This window comes from Alligator sinensis, unplaced genomic scaffold (assembly GCF_000455745.1).
Source record: "Alligator sinensis unplaced genomic scaffold, ASM45574v1 scaffold285_1, whole genome shotgun sequence".
Taxonomy (NCBI): domain Eukaryota; kingdom Metazoa; phylum Chordata; order Crocodylia; family Alligatoridae; genus Alligator; species Alligator sinensis.
Genome location: NW_005842235.1, coordinates 663842 through 679596, shown reverse-complemented (window position 1 = coordinate 679596; position 15755 = coordinate 663842). Strand labels below are relative to the sequence as shown.

The following is a 15755-nucleotide window of genomic DNA, read 5'->3' as shown; positions in this document are numbered from 1 at the left end:
TTACTGTTTATTGATGATAATGCAAGCATGAAGCAAAGTAAAGAACTTAAACACACAGCTAGTACTCTAAAGCTTTTTCCCCACTAACTGATGGACAGATTTGGACTAGTAGGTCTTATTTTTGGTTAATTCAGTTTTCTTGCTTAAATACATGTGAACTGGATGACATGTTTCAGATTAATGCTCTCCACAATGTGGTTCTGAACTGATATTATAGCAAGATCTACTAACTGGGTGTGTCTACACATGCAATTAATGCTCAGTAAGGTTACTGCACAGTAAAATAAGGTGAAATAAACTGTGCCTGGGAACATGTCTATATGTGTGCCCTGCTAGGTACACATTTGCCCACAATGGCAGCATCCTGGTCCAAGGCTGCTCCTTCCCTGCTCTGCCCCCCTGAATCAGCCAGGTTCTGCCCCCCTGAATCAGCTCCAGGCTACCCCAGGTGACAGTCGGGGGGCTGGTCCCGATGTGCACAGGGCCGAGAGAGCTGTGAGGCTCTAGGAGCATCTGTCTCCCAGTCAGCATTTACATGTGTGATACTGCAAAGTAGCTACTGCATGGCTAATCTATTACCTGTATCTACAGGTAGTAATCAACCACACAGTAGACTAATTTACTGCACAGTAAATGCCACACATGTGCAGGTGGAGATGCTTTACTGTGCAGTAGATTAGTCTACTGTACAGTAAAGTGTATTGTGTAGACACACCCACTTAGACTAAGCTCTCATAGAAACAAATAGGTCATATCAATTTAAGCTTTAAAAGCTGTATTCTCCACTTCCAAGAGATGCAGTCAAGAATAATAAAATCTTTAGTGTGATGGCTACATCTGGAAGCAAGGACAACAGTTAATTTTTTTCTTGTGCAGTAATTGAATAGGTTCCAGGTTTGTGCTGCCTGCCAAGAATGTGAGGTTCAGTGCAAATCCCCAGGATATTTACGTGAGAGAATGACTCATCACTAGGCTGCCTATCATTTAATGCTCTGCTTAAAACAATGCATTGCTGTTTATAATCTTTTGTAGGACATTTAGGTATCTAGGAGTCTATAAAAATACAAACACCTTATGGCACTCTCCACGTCTTTCTTCAAGTGACTACACAACTTTATCCAAAACAATACAAAAACGGCTTCATATTTCTTTTCTGGATTAGTTAACAATTAATCTCTTACATCATTAACACAAACTTGCTCTTTAGCTCCATACTATAATTTGTTTTGGTTATGAAAAGCAAGCTTTGGTTTTCAGCTCTTCAGTCAAAACCACTGCAAATCCCTCATCAAAGTTCCTTTACTAAGAACATTCTTTGAGGCTGTTAGCTGATCTGTTGGTCATTTGAAATCTTCTTCAGTTTCTTAAAGCCTTTTATTTTCAAATAGTGAGGCTGTACAAAAAAAAATTAGATGGAAATTTTGGGAGTCAGCTATTTAGTATACTTTGCATTTCTTTTCCTGTGTGTCCCTTGCGGCCTGAAACTGGAACTGTGTGTATAGTTTTCTGAACCTAGGTTCTGAAATACACAAAGTACATCAGTTCAGCCTTGCCATCTCATTTCAGTTATGGGTTCTGATATCAGGCTGGTCATGTGATGGTGCCTTACACTTCAATAGAACACCACAAAAAAGGATAAATACTTTGAACAACATAAAAAACCCCACTGTAATTACATGCAACATCCAATGGCATTACTGAGTGTGAGATCCAAAGATATGCATTGCATGGGACAAATCCCAAAACCTCATTAAGGTCCTAAATTCTTAAAACTACTCAGTGTTTGCCTTTCTTATTTGCCCCATTGTTATAGTCTTGACTTCCCAAATCAGTGATTGAGATTCACACTTGTTACTGTCTGAGAACAGCTTGTGTCATTCCAGTGCAAGTAAGATTCATCATGTTATAAAAATCAATTAAATGTTCTTTGATTGTAATATGATCTTGTCCTGCCACTGCTTGTTCTTTTCCAGAAACCAATCTAACTCTCATGGTCATCTTCTCTTACTTACTAATATTTTGGTCTTGTCAAATATAATAGAATAACACTTAGCAGCTTTCAAGGTAAAATGTCCTTCTTTAGCATATTCCTAAAAATATGAATAATTTTGTTTTGAATAATTTTAGCCACTGTTATATTGCAATAAATGCTGATACCAGAGTAGCAGAGTGGCTCCCATCTGGCAGGTAAGGGCCAGGTCATCATGCCACGTGCTGCACTCTCCAGAGGAATTGAAAGTCTGTAACAAAGACCACAAACCCCTGTAACTGAGCAGGATGCAGGTTGCATAGTGCAGGGTTGCACACCTATTGATTACTAGGAGAACTCTTGTGTCATATTATGAGAATGAGACCTCAGGTGATCAAACTGGGTGGAGCATAGGAGCCATATAAGCCTGGATCCTGGATTGAGGAGTCAGTCTGGCCCAGATCAGGGCTAGGAGGGCCTCTCCCTGAGGGAGGTCTGCAGACAATAAGGTAGCCCTGAGCAGCTGGTGTTGGATAGCCAGCTAGCAGTAAGGTTTTTGTTTGTGTTGCATATTTACCCTGAAAGGAGTTGGCTATTTCATTTTTAGCTCATCTTTTGGTTGTGACTTGGGCAAAATAGCTGTGAGACATGGGTTGGGTTTAAAGGGAGTAGGGAGGCCCCAGCGGGTGATTGGCAAGGGCACTATATGGTTGACTTGGGACAGGCTAAGGCCCTTAGGACTGATAGTAGGTAGAGAACCTAAGAGACATCTTGAGACAGATCCCATTGCAACTCTTAGTTTGAACACCTACACACTGAATCCCTTCATAGGTCACTGCTGTTAACTGAACCACAGATTCCTCCATCCATGCAATAACCACCAAACTATCAGCTGGGCTTGGTGATGGAATTTTCCATCATTCCTTTGAAGCGGTCCTGTTGTACTGACAGAAATACAAGATTCATGAGACCAGGAAAGAAGTAGAAGAGTTCTCCTCAAATGATGTAATCTATTTAATGTAAAACACAAGATCAGACAAGCCCCTACCGTGAAGGGCAGGGTACTATTCTGAGAGGTGTGAGGTGTAGTTTTGAATCCACTTAGGTTTGAAACATCATTAAGTGCAGGTCCTTTCTACCTGGGTGAGTTGCCTAAGAGATTTTTTTTTTGCAAAAATCTAGTTGGTCTAATAAAAGATATCACCTCTACCATGAGTTCTGAATCCTTTTGCCTCTAGACTAATACAGCTACAACCTGGATACCTAAGAGAATGTAATGCTTTAAACTTGGAGTGTCAAAAATCCTGCCTACGGGCCAGATCCAGCTGTGGCACTGTTTCACCTGGCACATAAGGCTCCTTGTGGGGGCTACCACCAAATTCCTGGGAATGATTGAGGATATGTACCAACACAGCTGTGTTAACTGTGCTCCCACCACTGCTTACCACACCACTACTGCTTGCCCTGCTGCTGCTACTGGATATACATCCAGCCTATGAGGCTCCTGGCAGTTTGGATACAGCCTTGGGGGCCAGTCAACTTTGATACCTCTACTCCAAAACAAGGAGTGCAAGACACGAGTCAGAAAGGGAACAGAAAGAGCAGCCTGACTCTTAAGCCTAATGCTTTAAGATTTCCCTTCAGAGCCTAGTGTTTGTAATTCTAATGTGCTTTCTCAGGTGGTTGCTACTTTTTAGCTTGAGTGCTTATGCAAATAGTGCATAGTGAATTCTTGGACAAAGGAGTCCAAAAACACAACTACTACCTCTCAGGTCAGTGCCCCAAGCACCTGGACACATTCTGCACTGGAGCAGGCAGGTGGCCCCCCTCTTGTAGCTGGTCCATGTTGCACTTCAGGAATTCAGCAAAAAAGAGCACCAGTGAGAGCCTGGCTGTGCAACCAAGTGGTTTGAATGTGTGCATGAGAGTTGGAAGGCCAGAATGCTGTTCCCAGGATGCTGGGTGGGTTTAGTATTTTGGGGGGAATTTTTTTTTGTTTTACTCAGTGACTGTTGAATGTAAAATGCAAAAATCTATCCACCTTCTTGCTTCATGATTTGGACACTCTTCTGAGAGGGTGAGAAGTTCACTTGTCAATCCCCTCAGGGTGAAAGTACCATCAAACCCACCACCTGGGTGAGTAACTAGAGGGGATATAAAACAACAAGCAAAGAAGTGAGAAACCAGGGAACCCTCAATGGGATTCAAGCCCACATCACCTACCTTCCCCAGAAAAGGGTCCAAACCTCCAGGCTACAGGTTGGGCCCACAGTCAAGTTGCTTCCCTGCTCTTCTTAGGCCAAGAGGCATGTAATTTCCATAGGGCCCTAAGGAAAGGTCTGAGTTGGTAGTAGCTTGATTCTATGGTTTTGTAGTTTGCTTTTTACCTGGAGCAGGATGATCTGCCATTATGTTGCTAATTACAAAAGCTTAACAGGGTCAGGAAGAAGAAGCGTAATGGAATGCCTGACTCTGCAGCCCAGTGCTTTGACTATTATATCTGTTATTATGGGATGAGGCAACTGAACCCTTCAGGCCCACAGTTTAGGAAAGCACCCCAACCAGCATGGTAGAGATTATATGGGGCAAGAGGCTCTCCTTGAGAAACTCAGCCTATTACCAGAAAGAAAACCCTTTGGGTTCTTCTTTGAATACTATTCATCACTCCTGAAAATTATGTAGATTGGTGGCTTTACATTATGCAAGTTACATTACACATTTGCTTCAGGATAATACCTGTTTTGAGTATTATCTATATTGTCTCTTCCAGACAGCTAATAATATGTTTTACTTACTTCTGTTAATTAAAGATGATTGCTGCACTCATCCACATACACTTCTATTAACTTTTGGTGCCAAAGGTTGCAGAAGATCTTATTATTGGCACCTAAATTAAATTGCATAAAAAATCATCAGCTGTTCTGAATGCACTCCAATTAGGAAAGGAAGGGTATCTGTGCCTGAAAGCTTGTAAAAACAAATTTTCCATCTACTTAGTTGGTCTAACAAAAAATTTCACATTTACACAAAGAACCTTGTCTGCCTAGGTCTTTAGCCCAACATGGCTATAACCAACACCCATGTCCTAAGAAGTAATTGATATTAAAATTTCACTATTGCTAGCAAGCTCAGAATAGAAAATGAGTGGCTAAGCATGGACACTTAACTACCCTTCCATTTTCTTCCAGCTCATCATTGCAGAACAGTCTCCAGTCATATAGGCTGAGGCAACAGTTGGAAGTATATAATATATCTGCCCCTAATGGACCTATTCCATAGCTAGAGGGCTATAATTCTAAGAGCTATGAATACAGTATCTTTTGCAAACAAATGTAGTCACTGAAGAACTTAGTCATTGAGATTCTGTGTACTGCTTAAGAAAAAAACCCCCTAAAAGTTACCTAAAAAGGGTAACTTACCTTAATGGAGAAATAACACAATAGTTTTAACACTTTTATTTTAATAGTTAAAAGTATTTCTCAGCTCCAGTGTATACTATATATGATTCAGTGTGAGAGATCATCTTGGGGACACTTCTGTACACATGATTGCAAATAGTTACTTGTAAGTTAATGTTTCCCAATTCAGACCTTATCAGTTAGTAATAATACAATAAGGTAAGTAGAAATCCACATATTATCAAGTAGCACTTACCTGACCCCAGACAAGTTCTCCTAATCCAATAAATATACACCACATCCACTGGTCAAGCTCCAGAGGAGAACAGCTGAAAGGCTTCCCACCAAACTGCACAATTACTATCTGCAGAGGAAAAATGGGAGGAGGGGAAACATATTATCTTTCCTTTAAAGATGTGTTATATCTCAGTTTGATTGAGCAAATACATTGCTAGTGGAACAGTTAAGCATGCCCTAAGATAGTGATTGGCAATCAGTGTGCCACATGGCATCTTGGGGTGCCCTGAGATTGAAGGGTTCCACACAATGTCAGCACTGTTTGGCATACAAACATGATTCATGAGATAAAACTACAGTTTTCAAATAGGAATCCATGGTGTTAAAACAATTTGACCTGTTGTGGTCTGAGTTCTCTGCAACAAAAGAATTGCTCTTATTTTTCTATACTCAAAGGGGAATGAAAACTAAACAATGGCATTTTCCAAGCATGCCTCTAATCTAAACAGGCTGAGAACCTCTGCTCTAAGCATACTCAATTGAGTAGTGTCCTGAACATGTCTGAAAGTCAGGAAAACTACATTCTGATCCCAATCTTCTACTTGCTATCCTACAAGTCCTTAGATGAAGGCAGACTGATTTGGGTGATCCATTCAAAATACCTTAGGTCTTATTTTCAGAAGTGCTGACCACCCACCCCGTATTGTGATTAGTAGAGGCTGAAGTTTCTCAGAACTAAAAATCCAACATAGTGTCATTTAAACTCTGAACTCACGAACTGATGAGTCTTGAATGGGATCTAAAGGCAAAGCATTATTTTATGTTGGAATGTATTTGGAACAAGAGATTTTTATTGAGTGTTAAACATCTTATTCCATTGCCATTATGTTTTATATTAAGGCCCCAGGCAAACAATACACTAAAGCCATGATTAATTGATTAACCAGTTTATTGCATCTTAAAGGTGGCAGAAAGAAGTGCAGCAGCTTCCTGTAACTGAGAATGCTTTGCAGGAAGCATTCTGAGTTACAGTGATGTCCTGGACCAAACAAAAGTTCACTGCTGGTTCCAGGGAGGGTGGGGGTGAGCAGCCTGCAGCTGCTTTCCCCCAGCAATGGACTTTTCTTCCCCAGCCTGTCCCTTTTTCAGAATGGGTGGGGCAAAATGGAGCTGAGGAAGTTCGGTCTGGGAGTTTTTCACCCCAGCTGGAGGGTGGGGTGGGTGAATTGGAGCCCCCCCTCACCTTAAGGTGGGGGGTTTCCAATACACCCACCCCACCCCTCTACCAGGGGATGAAAAACACCCAGACCAAACTTCCTCAGCTCCCTTTCCCCCCTCCTATTCTGAAAACAGAGACAGGCTGGCAGGCAGTGCAGACAGAAGTTATAGCAGATGCTCTATTTTGAAATGTCTTCATCTGATACCTTATGTAATGAGGGGTCAGATTTTCATCCAACTGACCATTTTTAAAGCTGTTTGCATCCATGTACTTGTGAAACTGCTTTCTGTGACCAGACCAGGAGAAATTTTTCACTTCTGTCTGTACAAAGTGTAAATCAGCCACATACATGTTCAGGATATTAACAGTGCAATAAACCAGAAAACCAGCAACAAAGTTATTACAGAGATATGTGTAATAACTTTGTGGCTGGCTTCTATGGGGCCTTAAATAGAATGTGGCAGGGTAGACCACACCAGGTTTGCAAATGGCAAACAACTGTTGGTTGGCAAGGACCACACCAAGGTCGAATACTGGTTCAGTCCCTGCCAGTTGACAGCAGATCAGGACCACTGTGACCTAATGCTCTGTGGCAGTACCAACAATCAGCTGATTGGGACTACTCTTGGGCTCAGTTTCTAGGGTGGTCCCAATCAGCTGATCATGGGTCTCCAGAGTCAACTGATGATCAGCTGATTGCTGAGCACCCAGATTTCAACTTGCTCATGCAGGAGGATATAAGGGGGTTCCTGGGATCACAATCCCAAGATCCCCCTGCACCAGCAATATAGCACAATTCAGATCTGATCCCTGATGGTACAATTGTGCCCCCTGCCATACATGTGTGGAAAGAGCTTTCCCATTCCACCTTCAAATGAACAACTGTCAGCAATCTAAATGTCATTAAAATAACAGATTAATATAGAATGCATTCATTTATAGAAAAAAACTGTATCAGTTATTAAAATGTATCAGATATGTACACATAAGTAAATATCAATTGAAACATTTTAAATGCAATTACTGATCAATTCTGGATAATGTGATGTTAATTCAATTTTTTTTTCTTAAATATTTTTCTTAATTTATCTTCTCTTTTTAACAGCATCTTACTAATGACTGATGTGAACATAGAATAAATGAATATATTCAACAGTAATGTGGGAATGGGTAGTCAGTTAATCTAAACACCATACCAGTGAACTAAATTGGTGACAATTCATAAAGTTTCTTTGCACAAAAATAATTCACAGGGTAATTATAAAATAGAAATGTTGATATGGGTAAAAGACATACACTAATTTTGTGGCAAACATGACACCTGAATCCCACCAGATGACTGTAGCCAAATAAATCATATATACATGGCTTTTCTAATGTGTGCGGTTCTGATCTAATTTATTCAAATTTCTAAACACAAACTTTAATTCCCTTCTGATATTGTGGTTTATAGGATGTCTGCATAGGAAGATGAATCGTCAATAGCTATAATAGTGTAAGTGTCAACAATTTAAATGGGTAGTCTAGGTCCCATTTATCACATTTACTAAGGTCAGGGCTGTCCAGCTGGGAGCCTATGGGCTGCATCTGGCCTGAGGAGGTTAATATGTGGCCATCAGATTCCCACCCAGCTACCACTGCTCCCTTTGCTCTGGCTGCTGTATGTAGCAGAGCACCTTTGGTGCCTGCCACTTTAAGGGCTCAGAGCTAGCAACAGAACAGCCTGCAGGTGACAGCACTCCCCAATCAGGAGTCACATGGCCAGCAGGGGATTGCCTGATTGGGGAAGAGAACTCAGCTGCTGGCAATAAGAGCAGGCCTGAGCAGGAGAGCCAGTAGTTTGCTGGCTGCAGGTATAGAAAGAACATTGCCCAGCTGGAGCTGCTGCTCATAGCATCTTGGAGGTAATGGCAGGAGGCTCCTGGTCCTGTGGTATTACCAAAAATTTCACCCTGCTGGGGTAAGATGATATTGTGGATCTGCTTGTGGCAGGGTGTTCCCCAGAAAATGATATACCAATTGCCTCCCCAGTGAATAAGGGGAGTCTTAAAGCCCCATCCCCCTATATATGGATAACCCAGGGTATGGATAAGCAGTAGGGCTAGGCATGTCTATGGACACCTGAGTCCATGGGGTGTAAAACCCCAGAACCCCAGTACAGGGGTCTGAATCATTGAATCATAGAATAGAAGGACCAGATGGGACCTGTAAGTTTGAGTCTGGTCCCCTGCCATGGGCAGGAGGTAATTGGGTTCAAACAAGCTCCATGAGTTGCTTGTCCAGCCTCCTCTTGAACACCTCCAGGGATGGGAACTGCACCACCTCTGCTGGGTGTGTGTTCCAGATTCTAGTTACCCTTATAGAAAATAAATTTTTCCTTATGTCTAGTCCAAATTTTTCCTCAACTAGCTTGTGCCCATTGGACCTTGTCCTTCCAAAGGCTGCCTTTCTGAGATCTGCTCCCCTAGTGGTCACCCCTGAGATACTTGTAGGCAGCTAGCAAGTCTCCTATCAGTTATTTTCTTACTCAGACTCAGCCCAGTTCCCACAGTCTCTCCTCATATGACCTGTCCCCCAGGCCCCTGATCATGTGGATTGCCCCTTCTCTGTACTCTTTTGAGCTTATCCATCCATCTTGAAGTGTGGTGCCCAGAACTGGACACAGTAGTCCAGCTGTGGCCTCACCAATGCCAAATAGAGGGGGAGGAGCACCTCTTCGGATCTATTGGCAACACATTGGCTGATGCACACCAGAGTTATATTTGCTCTGTTGGTGATTTCATCACACTGATGACTAATATTCATTCTTTGGTCGATTGTCAACCCCAGGTCCCTTTCAGATGTAATGCCAGCCAGTGGACCACCACTGTGAAGGTTCTTCCTATCCAGATGAAGGATCCGGCACTTACCCCTACTGAGCCTCATCTGATTGCATCTGCCCATAGGACCAACCTGTCAAGGTTATCCTGGATACTTGCCCTGCCCTCAGATGTGCCTGAATTTCCCCACAGCTCAGTGTCATCCACAAACTTAATGATTGCACTTCCCACTCCCTCATCCAGGTCATTGATAAAGATGTTAAAGAATATAGGCCTAAGCACTGATCCCTGGGGGACACCACTGGAGACGGCCCTCCAGGAGGAGGCCACCCCATCAGTTACAACTCACTGGGATCGGCCACTGAGACCATTGCCAACCCATCTCACTGTAGCCTGGTCTAGGCCAGTACCCTCTAGCTTAACTGAGAGAATCTAATGGGAACCTTGCTGACATCTAGGTAAATGATGTCCACCTCATGCCCCATGTCCAGCTGGTTAGTTACCTGGTCATAAAAGGACACCAGGGTTGTTAGACATGACCTCCCCTCAACAAAGCCATGCTGGTTGTTTCTCAGTGCTCCACCAGTTATGAGCTTGTGGTTGATGGTTTCCCTGGTGATTTTTTTTCAAAGATTTTTCCCAGGATCAAAGTCAGACTGAGCAGCCTATAGTTTACAGGGTCATCCCTCTTCCCTTTCTTAAAGATGGGCACCACGTTTGCCTTCTTCCAGCCATTCAGGACCACTTCTAATTGCATGACTCTTTGAACAGCTTTGCCAGAGGCACCACTATGAGTCAGGCCAATTCTTTCAGGACTCTCGGGTGCAGCCGATCTGGCCCAACCAACTTGAAAACATCCAAATGCTCTAACAGTACCTTCACCTGTTTGTGGACTACTATCATCACTGTATTCTCTAGGTTGCTGGACAGGTGACGAGTTCACGCCTGGTTTCAAGAATACTGATGTGAAGTAAGAATTAAGGAGCTCAACCTTTTTGCAGGGATCAACTATAGCCTCAGTAGGGGACTCACAGTGGAGCTTGATTTCTTCTTGCTCCCTGTGTACCTATAGAAGGACTTTTTGTCTTTTACTTCAGTTGCCAGCTTTATCTCCATGCATGCCTTTGCCTTCCTTTCCTCATACCTGCAGAAAACCATTTTTCCATTGCCTGTATGCTTCTTATTTCTTTTTAAGAAGTTCCCTGATGTCCCTGTTGAGCCAGGCAGGTCTCTTAGCTCTTAGCTCCTTTCCCTCCTTTCCCATGTGGGGATGGCCTCTTTTTCAGCAGTGAGAATTGCCTCGTTAAGGAAGTGCTACCATTTCTGAACTCCCAAGTCATCCAGTCACTAGACTCCTGAGTTTACCAAAGTCTGCCTTTCTGAAGTCAAGGACTTCTGTTCTGCTGGTAGAATTCCCACCCTAATGGTGGATGGTTAATCTAATCAACTCATGATCACTATCACCCAGAGTACCTCCAATCTTCAGGTCACCTACCATTTTTTACCTTTTGGTCAGCACCAAGTCCAGAGTGGTTTTATCTCTAGTCAGCCCCTCCACAGGCTGTAACAAGAACAGGTTGTCTAAAGTTGCCAACTAGTTGGTTGACCTGCTGGAGCTGGCTGAATGGTCTTTCCAATAGATGTCAGGGTAGATGTCCCATGACAATCGAGTCCTTCGTGCTGGATGCATCAGTCAGTTCTCTGTAGAATGCCTGGGCACTCTCCTCTTCTTGGTAGGGAGGGCTATAGTAGATTCCCACCATCAGGTCCCTTTCTCCTGAGCCCCTTTATACCTTGACCCAGAGGGTCTCAAGGGATTTTCCTGTGCAATAAAATGTAACCTGCAGGGAAGGGTACTGCTCTTTCACTGAGAGGGCTACCTGTTCACCCGTCTTCCCAACCTGGTCCTTCCTGTAGAGCATATAGCCCTCAATATCCACTGCCCATGCATATGTATTGTCCCACCAAGTATCCGTCAACCTAATAATGTCAAATTCCTCATCAGCCAGAAGGATTGCCAGTTCATCTTGTTTATTGCCCATGCTTCTGGCATTCCCATGAAGACAGCTGAGTTTACCTCTACTCATACGAGTTTTTCTGTCCCTCTGCAAGTGTCTCAGGTCATTGGTGATAATCTGGATGTCCCCTATGTGAGTACCCTCCATTGGGTAATCTTGGCCAGAGGATTTATGCCTAGCAGTGGAATCTGCCCCCACTCTCCTGGGCTTGTGTAGTTTAAAGCCCAAGTCTGCAATTCTCATGGGGAAGAGCTTCTTCCCTCTGCCCGTGAGGTGGATACCATCTCTTGCATGCAGACTAGTGCCATTGAACTAAATACCAAGGTCGAAGAATCCAAAACCAACTCAGTGACACCATCTCTAAAGACTTTGGTTGACTTCTTCAATGCATTTCCCCCCTCTGACAGCCATGACCTCTAACAGGGAGAACTGAGGAGAAGACCATTTGTGCTCCTAATTCCTTGAGCTTCACCCCCATGGTCTTGTAGTTGTCCATGATTCTCCTGGGGTTGTTTCTTCCTGTGTCATTTGCGTCCATGTGGACAAGGAGCATGGGGTAATGTTCCATAGGGCAGACCAGCTTTGGGATCCTCTCTGTTACATCTCAGATCTTAGCTCCTGGGAGGGAGAAGGTCTCTTGTGCAAGGGGGTCTGGATGACAGATGGCACCTTCTGTTCCTCACAACAGGGAGTCTTCCACAACAATCACCCTTTGTTGCTTCTTCAGTGGGGAAGGGGATGGTTCTCTCTTGTTCTTGGTGCAGAGGACACAGATGCCTCATCCAATTATGGTGTCAGGGCTGCATAGTTGTTGTGTAGGGCTATTGGTGGAGCAGCTGACACACATCGTGGCTTTGGACCTGATGTGACCAATTTCCACCCTCCATCATTAGGGGCAACTTGCTGAAGCACACTCTTCTGCGTGAACTCTGTGGCATCATTCTCCATGTGCAGGGTCTGACAGGTCCCTGGTGGTTTGCAGTCTGCTCACCTCCTCCTGGAGTTCCCTCATTTGGCCCTCCAGAATGTTTACCAGTAAGCACATCCCACAAGTGTGGGCCCTGTACTCATAGCTACTTAGGTGTTTTATTGAGTAGAAGACCAGGTGGGTATGATGATTATCCCCACATGGCCCTTTTCAGCAGCTGCTGCTGATGCTGTGGCCTGGCAGACAGGCTCAAGAAGCTGCCTACAGGTGGATTTCCTGGCGTCCCAGTTAGGGTCCCCTAGCTTCCCAGTTTCTCAAGCAGCTGGGGGATTCCCTGGGTCCCCAGGTCTCCATGGAAGGGGTGGGGGAGGGCTGATTCCTTGTCACCTTTACTGAGTTCCAGCATTGGGGAGTGCGGGGGCTGTCCCATGGTGTGGGGGGCTTCAGTTGCTTGGTGGTGCAGCGGTCATGGGGAGTGCCATGCATCTCTGCCCTGGGGCAACTCAGGGCAGAGAACCCACTAGTGGCCCCTCGGTGCACCCTCCCGCGCAAACTCCTGTGTTAACTTGTGCACTGGGCTCTGGTCGCATGGGTCCCTGGTACCTGGGCTAAGTAGGGGCCAGGGGAGCATGAGCCTCCTCAGGTCCACTCAGCTGTCTCCCACCATTCTCTGTCTACCTGCTGCAGTCCCCCACTTACCTCCTGGCTCCTTGCTGGGGGTTGGGGTCTCGGGGGCCTGCATGGGGGTCTGCTGAGGGTCTATGGCACTCAGGGACATGACGGACTTCTGCCCATCTGTCTCCTCCTGAGAGCCGGTCCCAACTGTAGAGTGGCCTCAGCAAAGGGGCAGAGGAATCAACTGAAGTTTAGGCTGTGCAGAGTAGGCCTGCAAGGGCAACCTGAAGGGCTGTGTACAGGTCAGATGCTAGATGAGTGAGCCCCAGTGAGGGGGCGTGAGTTTGGGTGTCCCAGTGAGAGGGTGGTAGAGTAGCCCCAGTGAGGGGGCAGAGGAGTTAAGACTCCAGTAAGCCCTCAGACATTTTGAGACTGAGTTTTGGGTCAGAGATGAAGAGAGTGTAGAAATAGTGGGTAGTTTGGGCCAGTGGAGCCTAGTATTTTGGATGCTATCTGCGAGGCATAGGACATGGTATAGGGAAGTTTCAGAGCCATGTATAATGTCCTAGGCATCAGGGCATTAAATGGGCAGCCTCCCACATTCAACATCTAGTTTAGTACAACAAGTTGTGGCAGGAAAGACAACGCAGACTGCCCTAGACAGATGGGTGGGCTGAAGATGAGACTCACTCCTAAGATGGCTCCCTGTCACACTGTGATGAGGATCCCTGGGGCAGGGTAGTGAGAGGCTTGGTGAGTTTTCTGTCTCTGTAGCAGTGCCAGTGGGATAGCCTGAACAGGGGGCTCATACTGCTCATGTCAGAGCAATTCCCTCATGGTGGTGGTAGCCAGGGTGCCTGTATGGCAGCAGAAGTAGGGGACTCACATTGCTCACACAGCAGGGTTCTGAATGTGACCAAGGTTCTCTCTAAGGTGCGAGTGTGCATGGCCACACACAACTGAAAGTGTGGCCATGCACAGCATTTTCAAGGCCATCCCTGCCTTGCCTCACCTTGGGGAGCAGCCACTGCCTGCCCCAGTGAGGCTCTGCCAGCTCCAGGACACTGCTCCGCTCTCCAACATCACCTCAGGGAGCAAGGAGGCATGTGGAATCAGGGCTGGGGAGCACAGCACTGTCCTGGAGCCAGTGGAACCTCACTGGGGCAGGCAGCGGCTCCTCCCTGACGTGAGGCAAGGCAGGGATGGAGGCTGGGATGGGGGGCTGGCGCGGGGTCTGCCAGCTCTGGGGAAGTGCCCCACTCCCTGGCCCTGATGTGGGGGAGCGGAGCACTTCCCTGGAGCCGGGGATTCCACGGCATGGCCCTGAAGCTGTGGCCTGTCTGACAGCTCTGAAGTTGGCAAACCCTGACTTAGGGTCATGGTATTTAGTCACCTAAACATGTAGCTAAACACTAAATCAGATTTTTAAAAGCACTGAAGTATTCAACTCCTGTTAAAGTCTAAGAGGCACCTATATTTCCAAAATTCATTCTAATAGATATTGCTTATTAGATATTATTCTGATCCAGCATAATCTCAGTTAACTAAACTATGCCTCATAAATTTGGTTTGAGTCCACTGGTGCTCAACCATTTCAGTCCTATGGGCCAGATGAGTGGAACAGGGTTGGCACCTTTGTTTAGCCCTAAGCACCTGATATAGTATGCAGGGCCATGCTATGGGCTCCTCCAAGGTTCAGAAATTTGGCAGCAGGGGGGCAGCAATTAACAGTGCCACTCCCCTCCCCCCCCAAATCTTTAGAACTGGGGGGAGCCTGGTGTGTGAGAGTACATGGCTCCACAGGTTGGATCTCACTTTCCAGCTGGAGGTTGAGCACCCCTATTCTAGTCCAGTTCCAGGGGAGTTGAGTTCAGTGGTTAAGATACTATCCTGGGATGCTGGGGTTTAATTCTCTTTTCTGCTCTGCATGACTTTGGGCAAGTCACTTAGATACAAGTCCACAAAGCTATTCCATTTGTGGGTTACCATGGTGTAAATATGAGTTATTAATACATCCCCCTTATTTCTTAGTTGGGGATTTTGGAAAGACTGTCTTTTTTCTGTCAGCATGATCAGATTTACAGGATTCCAAGGTTTCTTTCTATCAGTGTAACATATTGGATTCTGTTCTATCATGAAGTAGCACTGGGGGAATTCCAAATAATAGACTAGGGCCCCACTGTACTGGAGGCTGTAAAAACATGTAGCAAAAAATATTGTCCCTAATGTACTTCCTATTTCAGGCTAAGAAACAGTAGGGCTGTGCGAAGCTTTAGGTGGTGATTCAATTGGAAGGAGATTCGGCCCGATTTTGTGGCTGAATCTCTGAATCCGAATTGAATCAGGGGACCAATTTAAAGGTCCAAATCGATTCAAAACTCTCCAAATCTTCGGAAAAGATTCGGAGAGCTTTGATGGTTCGGGTAGTCCCTGGTGGCTGCAGCAGGGAGCAGCAGCTGACTCCAAGCTGGTAAGAACTAGGGGTGGGGAAGAGGGGGCTGGGAGATGGGACCATGGGGGGACCCCTGCCAGCCCCCCTAACCCCCCCACTC

At 45.3% G+C, this 15755-nt stretch overlaps 1 protein-coding gene across 1 annotated transcript in view; it reads right to left on the bottom strand.

Moving 5' to 3' along the window:
- The window catches only part of LOC102371752 (plasma membrane calcium-transporting ATPase 2), a 664574-nt gene that overhangs the window by 39253 nt on the left and 609566 nt on the right, over nt 1–15755 (bottom strand). Inside the window, exon 21 of the mRNA XM_014521639.2 lies at nt 5624–5731. Coding sequence (XP_014377125.1) covers nt 5624–5731 — 108 coding nt within the window. The remainder of the gene's footprint in view (nt 1–5623; nt 5732–15755) is intronic.